General features: G+C 47.5%; 1 protein-coding gene across 1 annotated transcript; it reads left to right on the top strand.

Annotated features, from left to right (window-relative positions):
• Positions 1 to 317: 317 nt before the first annotated feature.
• SAP30L (SAP30 like) lies at positions 318 to 13,667 on the top strand. The gene is made up of 4 exons (XM_057730265.1): positions 318 to 517; positions 4,442 to 4,564; positions 6,781 to 6,879; positions 8,397 to 13,667. Exons 1-4 carry the CDS (start codon positions 320 to 322, stop codon positions 8,523 to 8,525), a joined length of 549 nt encoding a protein of 182 aa, XP_057586248.1. The 5' UTR covers positions 318 to 319; the 3' UTR covers positions 8,526 to 13,667.
• Positions 13,668 to 15,528: the final 1,861 nt, after the last annotated feature.

Here is a 15,528-nt window from a genome sequence, read left to right as displayed (position 1 = left end):
GGGTGACGGTTCAGGGCCCCCGGCAGAAGGCGCCTCCGGGTGACTCCCGGCGGGGCCCTGCGAGCCGCGGGAGCCGACCCCGGGGCCGCGAGCGGGGTGGAAGGGGCTTGGCACGGACGCGGGGCCGGGGACCGAAGGAGCCGGAGCGCAGCAGAGCGGAGCCGGGCCTCCCGGGCGCGGGGCAGGGCAGCGCCTCGGCTGCGGACGGACTCTGGGAGCCTCGAGTGCGGGGGCCTCGGCGACCTGCCCCGCGGGGAGCGCGGCCGCGGAGTGGCCTACGGGGGACCCTCCCCCAGTGGGGCCGGCCTGGGGCGGGGAGATGAACGGCTTTAGCACCGAGGAGGACAGCCGCGAAGGGCCCCCCGCCGCCCCCGCCGCCGCCCCGGGCTACGGCCAGAGCTGCTGCCTCATCGAGGACGGCGAGCGCTGCGTCCGGCCCGCGGGCAACGCCTCCTTCAGCAAGAGGGTCCAGAAGAGCATCTCGCAGAAGAAACTCAAGCTGGACATCGACAAGAGCGTGAGTCCGCCCCCGTCCCCGTCTGAGCCCCCGCGCCGGCCCGCTCGCGGGCCGCTGCTCCAGGCTGCGGGCGGGACTCGGGGGCTCTCCCCGCCCTGGGCCTCACAGCCCTTTATCTGCAGACTGAGGAGTTGGACTCGGGCTTGCAAAGGCCGCTCGGCGCTGATGGGCTCGAACTAGACTCTGCCCAAATCCGGGAGGTTGGTGGCGGGGGCTGCGAGGACCCTTCCTGCCTGGGAAGATTTGACACCAGTTTGGGGCTCGTTTTATTGGTGTAGACATGGGAGCAGGAAGAGGTGGGTCCATTTGGTTGGCCCACGGAGGAACAGGTATTAGGGAGGAGGAGATGAAGAGACCCGGCTCTTCTCCAACTTCTCCCTCCTTCTCGCATCCCTGTTATTCCTTCGGAAAAGGAAAGGTGGCAGTTACTTCGCTATCTGCGGCGGCCTCAGCTTCTGCAGAGGGTCACCGAGCTCGCTGCTTAACAGGCAGCTGTGAGGGAATGGGATTTTCAAGGATGTGGCAGAAATAAGGCCAAGACCTGGTCTTGGGAGGTGGCTCTGGCAGCCGAAGTGACTGGAAGGAAGAAAATCCATTTTTATAGGGTTAACTTCTTTAGAAATGCCCGGGAGGATGGGGGCGGGGGGGGGTAATTTAAATTTGAATAGAAAACTTTTCCTGTGTGATTTTACCACTTCTAGTTAACTGTTCTAAAGATATGCGTATTGTCAACCAGTTAAGAACTTTTTAGTTTGACATCTGTTGCTGCAAGCCTTAAGTGGCTGCCTGGTGTTTAGGAATTGGAAATGAGTTGGGGGGGCGGGGTTAATATTCGGGTAGACCAGCTAGGAGATTAGGTGGTTAACATCAATTCTTTGTTAAGACCAAAATTTCTGCACTTTGGGGGGAAATCAGAGATTGTTCATTAAATCAAAAGGACACCCACTTTGCCACTTCTGATTTTACAACTGAAACAGGCCCAGAGATAGGAAGTGACGGTGCCAAAGTCACACAGCACCTAAGAGTCTGGTTAATTTTTATATCCGTTGTCTGATTTACTTCCAAGACCCATGCATAAGTCTTGATTAAATCTTTTATAAATACAAAATCTTCTCTGCCCTTTCTTCTAGGCTCTTCACTCTCACCTACAATTTTTTTAAGTTAATTATATTTGCAACTCTTGAATGGAAAGATGCTATTTTTAAATGGTTGGGGGTGAGTTGATGGCTTTCTTAGTATAAATCTCTATCAATGAATGACTTAAATGAATGAAAGGAATTCATCTGAGAGCAAACACCTGGCTAGATACTACGGTGGCCTGGATTAGGACATGTGTTGAAGTGATATGCTTAATTCTAAGACAGCAGTGAATTCATCCTCATGGAAACACTGCCCACCTTCTGTGTAGGTTGTTGGGATCCTTTACTGAAGCAGCTCATAATATTTTCCAGTCCTTAAAAAAAAAGAAATTCCCTGTTCTTTTAAACCCATCATCTGAACAATTGCGCTGCTGCAACTGGGGCTCCATTTTCTTGCTGGTGAAAACCTGTGTTGGGGTATGTTGACCATTTGACACACACTGTCTAAAAGAGATGCAGCCTGAGCCTGGTACTAGAGTTCCCAAAAAGTGGGATTTCAAGGCTGGATCACTCACAATTTGTTTCAAGGTGGTGTTGTAGAATCATTATTTCTGAAAAGGATTCTGTTTCATTCTCACAGGCTTGGACAGGAATTCAATTCTAAGTAGCTGCTGTGTTACAAGAATTTTTAGCTGTTGCAGAAAGTGAAACAGGAAAAAAAAAACCACTAGAGCCTTTTCTACCACCCTCCTTCCTCCACCTCCAACTCCCCAAAGGCCACTGGGCTCTGAAATTTCTGAAAACCAATATGTACTTGAAAATGGTTAAGGAGGAATAATGACTATTTATCTTGTAAGAGGGTCTAGCAGAGAACCTTTTTAAAATAATAGAACCTTAAATCCAACTCAGGCAGTTTAGCTCCTTTCATGTAGACATTGGCAGTGTTCTGTGATTTATTAAGATATAACATGCTTTCAAACATCCCTGCAATTGACATATATCTGCTTTCTTCTGGAGAAAAGTGGAAGTGGAGAATAGCGTAAGGAAAATGTTGCAGTTGGAAAGGACATGTGCCAGGGGTTAGAATGGCCAGGTCATTTCCCCACTCTAGGTGGCTTCAGTTTATCCCTCTAGAAAATGAGATGGGAGTCAGGGAGGTTACACTGGTGATTTCTGAGTTGTCGTCCATCTAGGATTCCATTATTCTAGTGTCCTGACCTGAAATCTCCCAGCTACAGCTTTAGGAATCACGTCTTCTGCCTGTTCTTTTTTCGAGTCTGTCACTCTATGAATTTGAGGAACAGCTTAGTCTCTCAGACTTTACATGTGAAACTAGCTAACATGAGGTCCAGCTTCCTATCAGGGATGTAGGGAATGCTGTGGGTGTGCTTTCTTCCCGGATAAAAGCATGTCCAATAGTCTATACATCAACTAGACGGCATCCTTTGAGACAGTGACACGTGCTGTGTCTGAAAGTCCTTTGACAGAGTTGAATCTGGCGAAGCTATTCCAATTTGTAGCTGTATGTAAATGTGGCTTTTACAGGCCTAAGCTGCTTTCAGATGCAAGGGGCTGCCTGTGTTGATGCAGCATTTATTGGATACCTGCTGTCTGCAAGACACCATTACAGTGTAAACTTAAAACTACTCATGACTCACTAATCCAACCACATGAAAGTGCTAATTCATCTGAATAAAAAACTGTTTCCATTATTTTCTCCATGAAAAGGCCTGAATTAATTACGCTGGTTTCCTATCAGCTTACTTTTAGCTTTAGCATTTGAGGAATAAACTCAAATTCAGAAGTCTCTCAAGAACATTTGTGTAACATCTGGTTCAGTGTCAACAGCCCCCAGTCATTGACACAGGCATTCAGTTTGTTAGTTTTTTGAATGGTTCCTTCAGCCAGCCCTGGTACTTACGTTCTTAATAAAAACACATTCTTCACATCTTAGCTGCTACTGTCGCCTTCACTTACTATTATACCTCCAGCCTGCATTAGAAAATCAGCAGTAGTGTCCAGCTTCTTTTATGTGGTTCCACCTTGTGAGAATTTCTGCACCTCTTTCCACTTCTCTCTGTGGTTGGGGTGTGTGGTGATGCAAGAATTATAAATTGATACACAGAAATAGTTTTTCAGAGGGTTGTCATCGTACAGTAGTAGCTATTGTCAGTGTAAAAATAGGATGTCTACCATTACCACAGTGCCTTCTTTCCTGTTTTCCTGCTCCCAGGGGCAGTGCATTCCAGCCCTGTGTAAGTTCCAACTCCTACAGGTCTGAAAATGTCACATCGCTCCCTGCTTCAAAAACCTTGGGGGACTCTGTCTTGTTTGAAGGAAAGTCTGAGATCCTCTCATGCCCCCCGGCCCCTGAATTTCTCAGCAGGCTCCTACACAGGCAGTCATCTCCACCTGAGTGACACGGGCTCCTCAGGGCCTCCTCACTCAGGCTTTCTGTCAGCTTTATTTCAAACTTAAGTCTTGGCTTTTCCCGTCTGGAATGCTTCCTGTCTACCTGCAAATCCTCCCTTTTGGTTAGGGGCCTCCACTCTAGCTAGCTCAGCCGCAGGGGCCTTGCCCTCTGCTGCATGGTACCTTTTGTTGTGTTTACCATTCAGGGGTGGCTTGGTTTGTAATGCACTGCCAAGAGTGATATTAGCGTTCTCTCTGAGGGGTTCTCTTTGTGCAGCTCAGTAGGAAACTGGTGGAAATACGGTGGCTTGCATCTTGTTCTTCCTTCGGTCTCTCCAATGCCTCATGAGGGTGGAAAGCCCAATAATTGGACAGATACCCGTTGCTGTTTCCATAGAGTTGGCAACTCTGACTTGAATTTGCTTCCCATCAGGTAAGGCACCTGTATATTTGCGATTTCCACAAAAATTTCATCCAGAGTGTACGAAATAAAAGGAAGAGGAAGACAAGCGATGATGGTGGAGATTCTCCTGAGCACGACACTGACATTCCTGAGGTAAAGGTCCAAAACTTCACCTTAAGAAAGCTGGGAGAATGGATTCTAACCTGATCCTTACCTCTGGCCTGGTCTAAGAAGTAACTTTAGTCCCCTTTGTGTTGCTGTGGTGTATTTGAAAAGTGAATCATAGGATCATAGTAATATGGAATCTGAGAGTTGAAAGCTTGGAAATCAACTGGTCTGACTCCACCGCCGTTTTACAGACAGGCACAGACACTCAGGGTCACACACACAGTTTGGGGACTCCAGTGCAGTGCCCTTCCCAGCAGGCTGTGCTGCCTTTCTTCAAGACACCCCTGAGAAACACTTAAATACAACCACAACGTCAAGTTTTTTTAAACTTTGTTTTTGCCCTTAAAGTTGGAGACCGAATGTGTATGAATTGGGGGGACGTCATTTCCCCTCTGTTTTCTGGTCTGCAAAATGAAGGTGTACGTTGTCAGGTCACACCAGCTCTGATTTTCTATCACTCTCTGATTCCTGGTCCAGGGTTGTTCCCAAAGATCTATTCCAAGGTCAGTTACACTGGCCCAGGGTTTCTCAACCCTGGCACTGTTAACATTTGAGGCCAGGTCATGCTTTGTGGTGGAGGCTGTCCTGTGCATCGTAGCGTGTTCAGCAGCATCCCTGGCTTCTACCCCTAGGTGCCAGCCCCGCCACCCCCACCCCCAGTGTCTCCAGACATTGCAGGAGTCCTCTGGGGGGCAGAATCATCCCCTGCTGGGAACCCTCACACTGGACAGCGAGCCCTAGGCTTCTCAAACCAGAAGGCCGCCTTTCCTTCATGGTGCCAGTGTCTATTAAGCAAGGCTTCAGGAAAGAATATCGAATTTTCTTTCCATCTAAATTGTTTTCACTTAAGACTCAGCAAAAGAAGAACCGTTGATAATGTACATTGAATATTTGAGGTATGAATATTTCATAAGGCAACTGCCTGTTAGCACTCAGAGTGGAAATGAGTGTGTAGGAATAGAAAGAGTAGGCGGGCCTTTGTCTGCAGATGTGGAGGAAACCTTTGAAAATATGGCCCTTTCCCTCTGCCCCTCCCTGTGTCCCCTTTTCTAGCATTGGTTTACAGTATCTTTCTAATGCTTTTAGCATTATTATTATTATTTTATGAAGAAATGGATGTATTCACTTTCTAAATGCTTTTCACAAAAAAAAAAAAAAAAGGTTTGAGGAATGTTTGAAAAGAATGAAGGACTTTGGTCCCCCATATTGATCATTCATTTTGTTTTTAAGTGCTCTCCACCTGCCTGAAGCAAGAACATCTCTTTTAGAGGCAGGTAAAGGCAGCCCAACTTTCTGGGCCTTCCATATGTCATGACTGTGCAGCTTTCTTCTCTTCCTTTGTCAGAAAAAAAGGGAGAGTCCTTTCCCCTCTGTTACCCAGTCATCTGCAGAGGCCCTGACCCTGACCTACTGATTGGTACATTTGCTACAGTAGCTTTGAGCTTTCTCTGGAGGGCTGTTAAGGATCCTAATACCAAAGGCTGAGCCTAGGGGAGAACTATTTGAGAATACCAGTACTTCCCTCTGTCCTCCTTCACGCCCCTGTATCCACTCTGTGCCGAGCCCTGGCCTGTGTTCCTCCAGGATGTCTGTATGCGTTTACCTTTGCTCTCCATGCCTGCTGTCCCCTCTAGCATCAGCACCCCTGCAGAGCTCAACTTCACCATCTCATTTCTGGACCACTGCTGCAGCATCTCCCTCTGCCATCTCCCCACCCCGCAGTCTTCCTACAAACCACCACAGATCCGTCTTCCCGAAACAGCACCCTCCCACCTGGGATCATTCCTTCTGCTTATCAAGACATGCTACCCCCCAGTCTCACCTTTTAAACCCATCATGAGTGTCTCTGACCCCTAGTCCGTGCGTTCCTCCCCTGGGTGTCCAAGCTCATGGCCTTCTCTCTCATTCCCTAATCTAGCTCCATCCCTCATTGCCTTTTTAAACGCTGCCTCTCCTTAACGTAAGCTTCACCACCTCCATCAGCCTTCTGGGACCACTCCTCCCCGGCCAGAAAATTCTGCTTCCACTGTTGTTTCTGAGCTCCCAGCCAGTTACTAGTCCTCAGTGGACCATTTCTATGACTTCCTTGTAGTCCTCTCCATCCTTCCCCCCTACCTAGTGTAGTGCTAGGCACGTAGTGGGCTCTTGGTGAGTCGTGGCTGGTCAGGTGATGGATAATGTGTTTCTCCTCTTCTCTCTAGGTTGATCTGTTCCAGCTGCAGGTGAACACTCTCCGACGTTATAAACGGCACTACAAATTGCAGACCAGACCAGGCTTCAATAAGGCCCAGTTAGCAGAAGTAGGTAGACAAAATTGCGCTCTAAAGAGGGAGAGCCAGCACTGTGCTTCTGATGGTGACCTTGATTCTCTCCGTGTGTCTATGCCTAATCCCTTCCATACCTCTGGAAGCAACTTCCTCTTCCCTCTTTTGCACAATTTAGAATCCCCCAGCTTTAGACCTAGAAAGACCTGATTTCCATACAAGGAACCAGGGCACAGAGAAAAGAAAGGACTTGTTTAAAATCATACAGCAAGTTGGTAGCCTGGAATCTCAAGACTCCTGATTCTAAGTCCTGAGTGTTCTTTTGTTTATTCATCTGTTTGAATCTTGTTTTGCAAGATTCTTTCTAGATATGTTCCATTCTGCACCTGAGGTGTGTCTGATTAATCATCCCCAGCCCTTTACTCATGTTCTGTAGGAGCTATTTTTCTTTCTTTGGTTTTTTCCTTGATTTCTTCTACTCTGATTGGAAGTATTTATTATAATGAATGGGGCCCAAGACATTTTCTCCTGCCCTGAGTCCCTGACACAGTTCTGGGCATGGGAGGGGGGTGGGGATGCCCCACTGGCCATTATTTTAATAACTGACAGACTGCCTTGGTACTTCTGTCCTGTTGGCACTTGTGTGGGTACCCTCTCATCCTTCTTTTCTAAATGTGTTTTTCTGCCTATTGTAGAAAACTTGGGAAATGATGAAAAATGCAGTGCTACTATCCAGAAACAACCGCTCTGTAGTTCTCGTTCCCTGCCTCCCTTTTTCTCTGTCCTAGAGCCCTCGGTCCATCCAGAGATTTCCTCATGGATTCATATCCCCATTGGTTTTTGGTCTTCCCTTTAGAGCTTTCTTGCTGATCCATCATTTTTTCCTGAACCTCTCCTTCAGCAGCGTCCAGATAAAACATAGAAGCATACAAGCCTTTCCTACTTCAAGATAACATTACCCACTTGCCAGTGTCCACCCCTGGTGGGAGGGAGGGGATGAGATGGGGCAAGAGGAGACTTGCATTCTCAGGACTTGGAAATAAATCAAAGTATCAGGACTACATAGTAAGTGATGAAATTTTCTTCAAATCTGGTGTCTTTCGAGGTAGTTATGTACTATTAGATGATTTTTTGGGTCAGACACTTACATCTGTTCAGTTGGCTGTTGATTTGACACAGTTTTAAAAAGACACTTTTCCGCCCAGTTCCAGGGCCTGAGAGGTTATAGTAGCAGCTGGTTGACCATTGCAGTCCTAGTCTCTTCCTCCATGGGGATGACCTTGAGACTGTGCCATGATAGACAGTTGGCTGCCACTGAAATAGAACTGCACCTTGGGAGTGTTGTGCTTTTGGAAGCCTGGAAACCAAATCACCTAAACCTGGGAAAGAAGGGCATTCCACGTTCTGTAGCACTGCAGGAAGTTCTGCAGTAATCATAACCCCCTCCATCTCCCTGGAAGCAACTCGCTGTTTCCTCTTTTGCACACCTTAGCATTTGTGGCCCCAATGGCTTACGTGGTTTAATGGACTCTGTTTTTCTCTCCCCCATGTAGACTGTCAGCCGACACTTCAGGAACATACCCGTGAATGAAAAGGAGACCCTCGCTTACTTCATCTACATGGTGAAGAGTAACAAGAGTAGACTGGACCAGAAATCAGAGGGTGGCAAGCAGCTTGAGTGATGACTAAGCACATCTTCAAGGAATGAAGTATAATGCTTAATGCACAGGTGATATCTGCTACATTTAAGCCCATAAAGACTGTTCAATTTTATTGTAAATAAAAAAGTTTGAATGATGAATACTGTAAATCTTTTTGGTCAGGAGGATTATATTCTCATGATTCAGCATGTTTATACACAGACTTCCTTTTAAGGCAACTACTGGACTTTTAAAAAAAAAAAAAACCAAGATCGGAAAAAGAATGAAAGGAAAAAGAAAAACAATGTATTGCCGCATTCAGCAAAGCACTAAGTCAATTCTGTTGGAAATGTGGGATGACAAATATTTTGGTAGTCGCCTTGTAATTCCACGCTGCCACATGTGAGGTGTAGCCCTGGACCAGCAGCAAGGTGCAGCTGGTGGGGGAGGTGCGTGAGCAGACCCGTCTGCTGGGGACATAGGCACCCCTCTTCGTTGCAGGCTTTGTCGCTTATCAGCAAATCCGTTTGACGCTGGTCCCTTGCCGGCCCTGTTCTTTGCACACAGTAGGCACTCAGTCAGGATTTGCTGGCTAATCCAGCTGTTACTAACAGTGCCAGCCTTGTGCTTCCCACCTCCAGGTATTGAGACCTCTGCCGTTTCTGTCGCTCAGCACTTAACTTCCAGACTGTGAGGAAATCCTGATGCACCAACGGGAGGTTTCGGGTCAGACGAGGACCTCAGGGCAGTCTCACGTGCCAAGCTGTATTTGTGGAGCTTCCGGAAACACTAACGCAGAGCCCCTTCCGGGAGCCGTGGCCCTCTGTGCACCCCTCCACGCTTCATGCTTCAGGGTCAGGTTATGTGTTATGACTTCAGCCATTCTCCTGGGCCAGAAATGCTTTGATAAATGGAGATGTTTAGTGGTTTGGGGCTCATGTTTCAGAAGTACGAATCCTTAATTCACAACCACAAGAAGGCTGCCAAGGACCATGTGGTTCGTGCTGCGAAGTCCAGCCCGGGAATAGAAAGTCTGCCCAGCTTTGATCTCCTTGGGAGTCGGCAGCAGATCATGGGTTTGAGCAACACAGGTCAGTGCCATCCGATGCTCATTGTTGTCAGCAATTTGCCTCTCTTGGGGGTAAGATTGCTGAAGTTTTTTTGGGTTTTTTTGGTTTGTTTTGTTTTTTAAGTATTAACAATTACCTGATTTTTTTATGTTCAAAAACTCAGATTCCTGTATCTAATTATATCAGAGCCAAAGTATCCTTTGAAAACAAAGCTTTATATCCAAAAGTATGGTTTTGCAAAATTTTATAGTCAGTTGGGGGGCAGAGGGTGTGGACAGGGAATGGGAAAAAAAGAGAAGAAAGGACTTGAATTCTAATTTCTGACCATCTTGACATATATTGTGGTCAAAGGTATCACTTTCTTACTCAGTTTTCATTCTGAGTTATCTCTTAAGCCTTAAAAAATAAAAGCAGCAATGGACAGCCTGGCCTGGCAGAGTGTTTTAGCGTCTCACAGATGGCTTAATCCGAGCATCCACACAGAGAAGTCAGAACAACCCTCCCTGCAACCCCCGAGCATGGTGGTGGAGTGGCCAAAGGTCTCGGTTCCTCGGAACATGCTGCTTTCTGTGGACGGGGAAAGGGCCACCACTCTCACAGAATAAAACGCCGTGCGTTCCGCTGCAGCTAAGCTTTCACCAGTGTTCACCATGCATGTCTAGCAGGTTGCAGGCTTTTAAAATATTAATGAATGTACATAGAGCATACTCTAGTCTATGAGAGGATCTTACTCTCATATACCTAACCGTGGATGCCACGTCAGGGTGCTCTCTGCGTGTTTTTAGTTGTGCAGATTCAGTAGGTATTTGCAGAGTGTCTCACTACTCACAGATGAAGGCTGTTGATGTGTAAGCATTAAGAAGGCTCTCAAGTATGTGGCTTAGGTCGGTTTTTTCCTGAGAAGCTGAGTTAGAAAGGCTTTGCAGGCATCAAATACCAAACCCCCTTTGTCAAGGGGCGTGTTTTCTCATCAGGCTGGAGTTTGGGGGCACTGATAGCCTGCTCTCTGAAAATGTCCACATCTTACTGAGAAAAGAAGTGTACCTTTCTGATGTTTGAGCCAGAATCATGGATGTGTAGGTTATATCACTGTTTCTTCAATAGCAGGTCTGTGTTCCCAATTGAGAGACAGCAGTACACTTGTGTACAAGAAGCTGTGGTGTTAGGCTCCATCTGTTCAAGTGTGTCTGTAAGAGTGCTTTTGTTCCCACGTGAAGCCTGGGGAAACTTTTCCCCCTCAGCCAGATGCTGTGCGCACTCGAATCCCATGCTGTCTTTCCTCTAAGGAGAGGTCCTTTGGAAAGTGGAGGTTGTGGGTATCTTTCAACCTTTGAAAGCATGTCAGGTGAGAGAAAAGACAAAGCTCTCTGAACTTATATTTTTCTTGCGTGCAGAAATCTATTCTTTCATCAGACCACTAAGCCACTTGCTTTAGCCCCTTCTGCAGTCTCCGATGGCTTGATCTGGGGCAGGAGACTTCTGCCTGTTAGAGGTGGCCGACCCTCCAAAGCAGCCGGGTCTGGCTGCAGGGAGCAGTGGGGCTTGGGGAAAGCCGCGCTCATCGTGGCTGCCTGCATTTTTACACCACCCGTCAGGGACGCGTGCTTCTCTCAGCCTGTGATTGTTGCAACATTGCCTTCTCTCCTCTTGGTGCTCCTGGGCAAAACCGGAACGTGCAGTCCAGAACTGGTGTTGTCGTCTTAAAGAGCGTGGCTCCTGCCTCGGTTCCAGCCTGCTGTAGTTCTTTCATATGCCCTGAAGGGTGTCACATGGAGTTGTCAACATCTTGCCGTTCGTGTTGCTTCATTTTAAGATTTTTAAAAAACAAATGGACAACCTTCTTATTTCAACGAACAAACTCTTAGGTTGGCAACAGCATGTGAAAGAGATCATAGCTGAATCCCTTGAAAGATTGCAACCAAAGGATTCAAGACCAGTGGTATAAAAGGAAGAGGAATTTCATTATGTGATACAGCCGCCAAGTTGTTAGATGTTCCTGTCACAGCTAAATAGTCACAGCTAGTCTTCCAGAGAGCAGATATTAATAATTGTTGGCAGCTGGAATGTTGCATCTAACCTTGGCATTTCAGCTGTTAATTTTGTGGGAACTTTTTTGTTAATATCCTGGAGGGCACCTGCCTGGTAGAAAGGAGAAAGTAGGAGAGGGAACTTACTCCGGTGCCTGACCGTGGATCCCAGAGCTGTGGCTGCACAGAAATCATCTGAAGGCTCTCAGCCATTACAATGACAAGATCCAAAAGTTGGGAAAGGACCTTTAAGTCATCCAGTCCAGTCTCCCCATGGGTGCTGACATTCTGCCTACAACCGTCCCAGCAAGGTTTGAGCAGTCTGGGCTTAAACACCTCCGAGGACAGAGAACTCACTACCTCCTGGGGAAGCCTGTTCTATCTTTGTAAACCTCTGGCTTTTCTATGTTCTCTGTAATTTCCATCTTAGTCTCTGCCTAATGGGGGCCAAGTTAGTTGGCCAGGGACCTAATTGCTGGCACTGTCCCAGGGCATAGTGTTTGTCTTTTGGGAAGGAGCAGCTAGCAAATAGACACTTTGGTGTCCTGGCTGTCCTTCCTCCTGAGCATTAGTTCCTCACTGGAGATGGAGGAAGCCCCGACATCGTCCTGGTTATACTCCCTTGATCTTGCTAAAGCTGATGGAGGAGGTCAGGGGAGGAGGGAGTGCTATCAGGCTGCTAAAAAATACCTAAAGACAGAAGAGGCCTTAGTTTTGTGCTTGCCTCCCCAAAACTGATGCTCATATCACTTAGGAAAAGTTTTAGCTAAAAGATTTTAAAATATGATCATTGCTGTGTCTGGAGTCCAAAGGTTACAGGGCCCCTGTGGGCTTGTACCTTAAGATTCCTGCAAGTACTTCACACATTGTTTTCATGGAGAGAATAAAGCTTAGGAACTTGGGGGAGCCGTTCACATGTCAGAGAGTGCCATATTTTCAAGCTGGAAATCCCTTAAGGTTGCCATTGCCCAGTCACTGATCTTTAGAGATGGGGAAACTGAGGTTCAGAAAGACTTGCCTGAGTGCCGTGGTGTCATCTGAACCAGCCTCCCATCCTCCTGTCCCACCTGGCGCTCGTTCACTTTCCAACTTGCAGCATAGCTGAAACCCAGTCTGCAGTGAGCCGCCCTCAGATCCTTGAGACCTTGCCGCTGAGCAGAGGTTCCCAAGGCCAGCCTGGCTCTCAGGGACTGTGAACCAGCCTGCAGAACTCAAGGTTGTGAGACAGGACTGGGAAGGCAGTCAGTAGGGTTTTGCAAAACAAATGGGAGGGGAGAACAGAGGGAGCCTGTGATTCAAGATCAAGTTTCCAAAGTCCCAGTGGGAAACGTGGGGTTGTCCTGAGTCTAAAGTCTCACAGAATACTCTTGCCTTTCAGGTGGGTCATTCAGGTGACCCTGACTTGAATAGACACAGCTCTGTGGCCCTGCCATTTCGCAGCCCCGCCCCCGTCTCTGTTAGTGAGAGAGGCAGTTGAACTGAAGGACAGGTGAGCTCAAGATCATGCCCTGGGAAGCATGGTGCTTTAGGGATGCCTTTGTATTCCCTTTATTTTATTACAGACTGTTTTCAAGTTTATGGTTGGGAAGGGTAAAGTTGATCCCATTTTTTGAGGTGGAATCCAGCCAGGGGCAAGGTGGCACCTTTTCTTAGGGTAGGAATGTCCACAATCAGTCATTTCATCTAGCTCGCCTCTTCAAACACAAGCCCTTCAGTGGCTCTCACTTAATGAACACATCTTTGCCAATGACAGAGGCTTGTACCGGATCCCTGTTTCACATGTCTGTTATCTGTTAATGCCTACTAGAGTGTTTTGGGGCTGCGGGTTGGTTGGTTTGTTTTTTTCCATTTTGTAACTGCCTTATTGAAAAGCAAGTGCCCTTCCATTCCAGGCCTCCTCATATTGTATGTGTTTCCTGCCAAATCGGGGGGATCATTTGTATTTTAATTTTGTAACCTATGGCTCTGTACTGTTGAAAGGCTCTCAATTCTGTGGGGTCTCCTTAGTATGTATGTGACTTTTCTTGTTGCAATATCACACAGCTGGGACAGCCTGACTTTTGCTCTTAATAAACAATCTGAATGAGAAACAAGAGACACATTCTGTTTTTCCCTTTGAATGTCCACACGGAGCGCAGATGCTTTCACTTGCGCACTCGGGCCCTGGCTGTGTAGGACAGTGACTGGTGACAGCAATCTTTCCTCCACGAGCCCGGCGTGAGTTCAGGTCACAGAAGTCTGACCCTGCCCTCCCACTCACTCCTGTGCAAAGAGACTGACTGCGGTTGGATGGCCCAAGTCAAGCCTGAGTGCTGTGTAGCATAGCAAGTACCCTGGCTCCAGAGCTTCACGCTGGGCTTGTTACTCATCTATAAGAGTTCTAAGTAAACTGGATGGACAGTTGCAAATTGAAGTGCTGTTTGGGGGCGGGGGGGTGCGGGGGGAGCTGCCAGCTGGAAAATTCAGGTCCCTTCTAAGGGCAGCCACCACTGAGCTCCAGCCTACTGTTGCCACGTGGGAATGCCAGCCCTGCGTGGCCAGTTCTCACAAGTTCTCAAGAGGAACTGGAAATACAACCCTTTATGTAAACACCTCAATGGTTAACTGTCTCAAAAACTTATTTTTAAGAACGTATGGACTGGCATTTCTTCACCTACATAGAGCCTTGCTATTTAAAGTTGGTCCATCATCTGAACGCGTGTTAGACATGCAGAATCTCTGCGCTGCCACGCCTGCCAGCTGGCTACTAAGTCAAAGGCCCCTGGCAAGTCACGTGCTCATGCTGGGCTGTCTGACTGAGCTGATTGGTGGAGGCCCCGGAGGCCTCTGGGATGAACCTTCTTGCCCAGCCATGCCTCAGACATAGCTCTTTCATTTCAAATCTGTCACTAGTGTCACTTTACCACATCTCTGTCCTCCGCAGATGAAAGAGGGAAAATGCAGTAAATATTTCTGTTCATATTACTTGACTAGTAGTACTGCATGCTAGCTCTGAAATTTTAAACAGAAATTTACAAAGTGCGCTGCCTCCCCTCAGCATCCTCACCCTCTCCTATTCCATCCCATGTAAATAATGCGGAGGTCGACTTGTTAGGAGGCATTTGGGGGGGGGGGGGGGGCGAGGAAAGTGGGAGTCTTGGCTGTCACTGGGAGCCCACAGGGTCAGTGACAATTGTTGCTGAAGGATGCCTGAGTCATCTTCCTTCAGAAAGCAAAGGCAGGTCCAGTCTTCATACCATGTTTTCTCTTGATTTGAGGTATAACATAAGTAGTTCCTTCCACTTCTCTGTCTGCTGCCCTCCCTTTCTTTCATATGTAACCACTGAGGGGCTGCCTCTAACCCCTCAAACACTGAACCTAGAAGAGCTGCTTTGTTGCCAAGCTTCCCCCAAACTGGCCAACCCCTGCTGGAGTCAACCTCCTTTGAGGCTTCCACAGACGTTGGTCGTGATGGAAGGATGAACCCGATCTAACTGTACCATTAGGATCAAAGTTCCACTTGGAACTGGACGTCCTTTTTTCAAAATAGACCTTGAGAATATTGAATATCAGATCAGCTGAGGGCCCAGCCTTTTTGAAAGGTGACACTTGTCACTGCCCACCTTCATCAGAATCCCCTATGAACTCTATTACAATGTCAATTCCTGGGCCCCATCCCAGATTCTCAGTATGAAAAGCCCAGGGGCTGAATTCCAGGAATATGAATTTTTTAAATTTCCCCAAATAAGACTTAAGCTCATTAAAGCTGAGAAGTACTAAACTGGTCCAGAGGCTTCTCGGTCCAGCAGCTTCAACCTCATCAGGAATATTGGTTAGAAATTCCCAGTAAGACCTACTTAATGAGAATCTCCGCAAGGGCGGCCCAGGAAAAATCTGGAGAATTTGCACATCTAGGTTTAGATGGCACTGAGTCCAACCGCCTAAGGCCCAGGATGGGAAAGAAGCTAC

Source organism: Hippopotamus amphibius, chromosome 1, assembly GCF_030028045.1.
Source record: "Hippopotamus amphibius kiboko isolate mHipAmp2 chromosome 1, mHipAmp2.hap2, whole genome shotgun sequence".
NCBI lineage: Eukaryota > Metazoa > Chordata > Mammalia > Artiodactyla > Hippopotamidae > Hippopotamus > Hippopotamus amphibius.
This window is presented reverse-complemented; position numbering and strand designations above follow the sequence as displayed.

Excerpts from the sequence above, each read along its gene's own strand:
- SAP30L (XM_057730265.1), top strand. The coding sequence starts at position 320 with ATGAACGGCTTTAGCACCGAGGAGGACAGCCGCGAAGGGCCCCCCGCC. Across the intron at positions 518-4,441 it reads AGCTGGACATCGACAAGAGC|GTAAGGCACCTGTATATTTG; the intron begins GTGAGTCCGCCC and ends GCTTCCCATCAG. Across the intron at positions 6,880-8,396 it reads ATAAGGCCCAGTTAGCAGAA|ACTGTCAGCCGACACTTCAG; the intron begins GTAGGTAGACAA and ends TCCCCCATGTAG.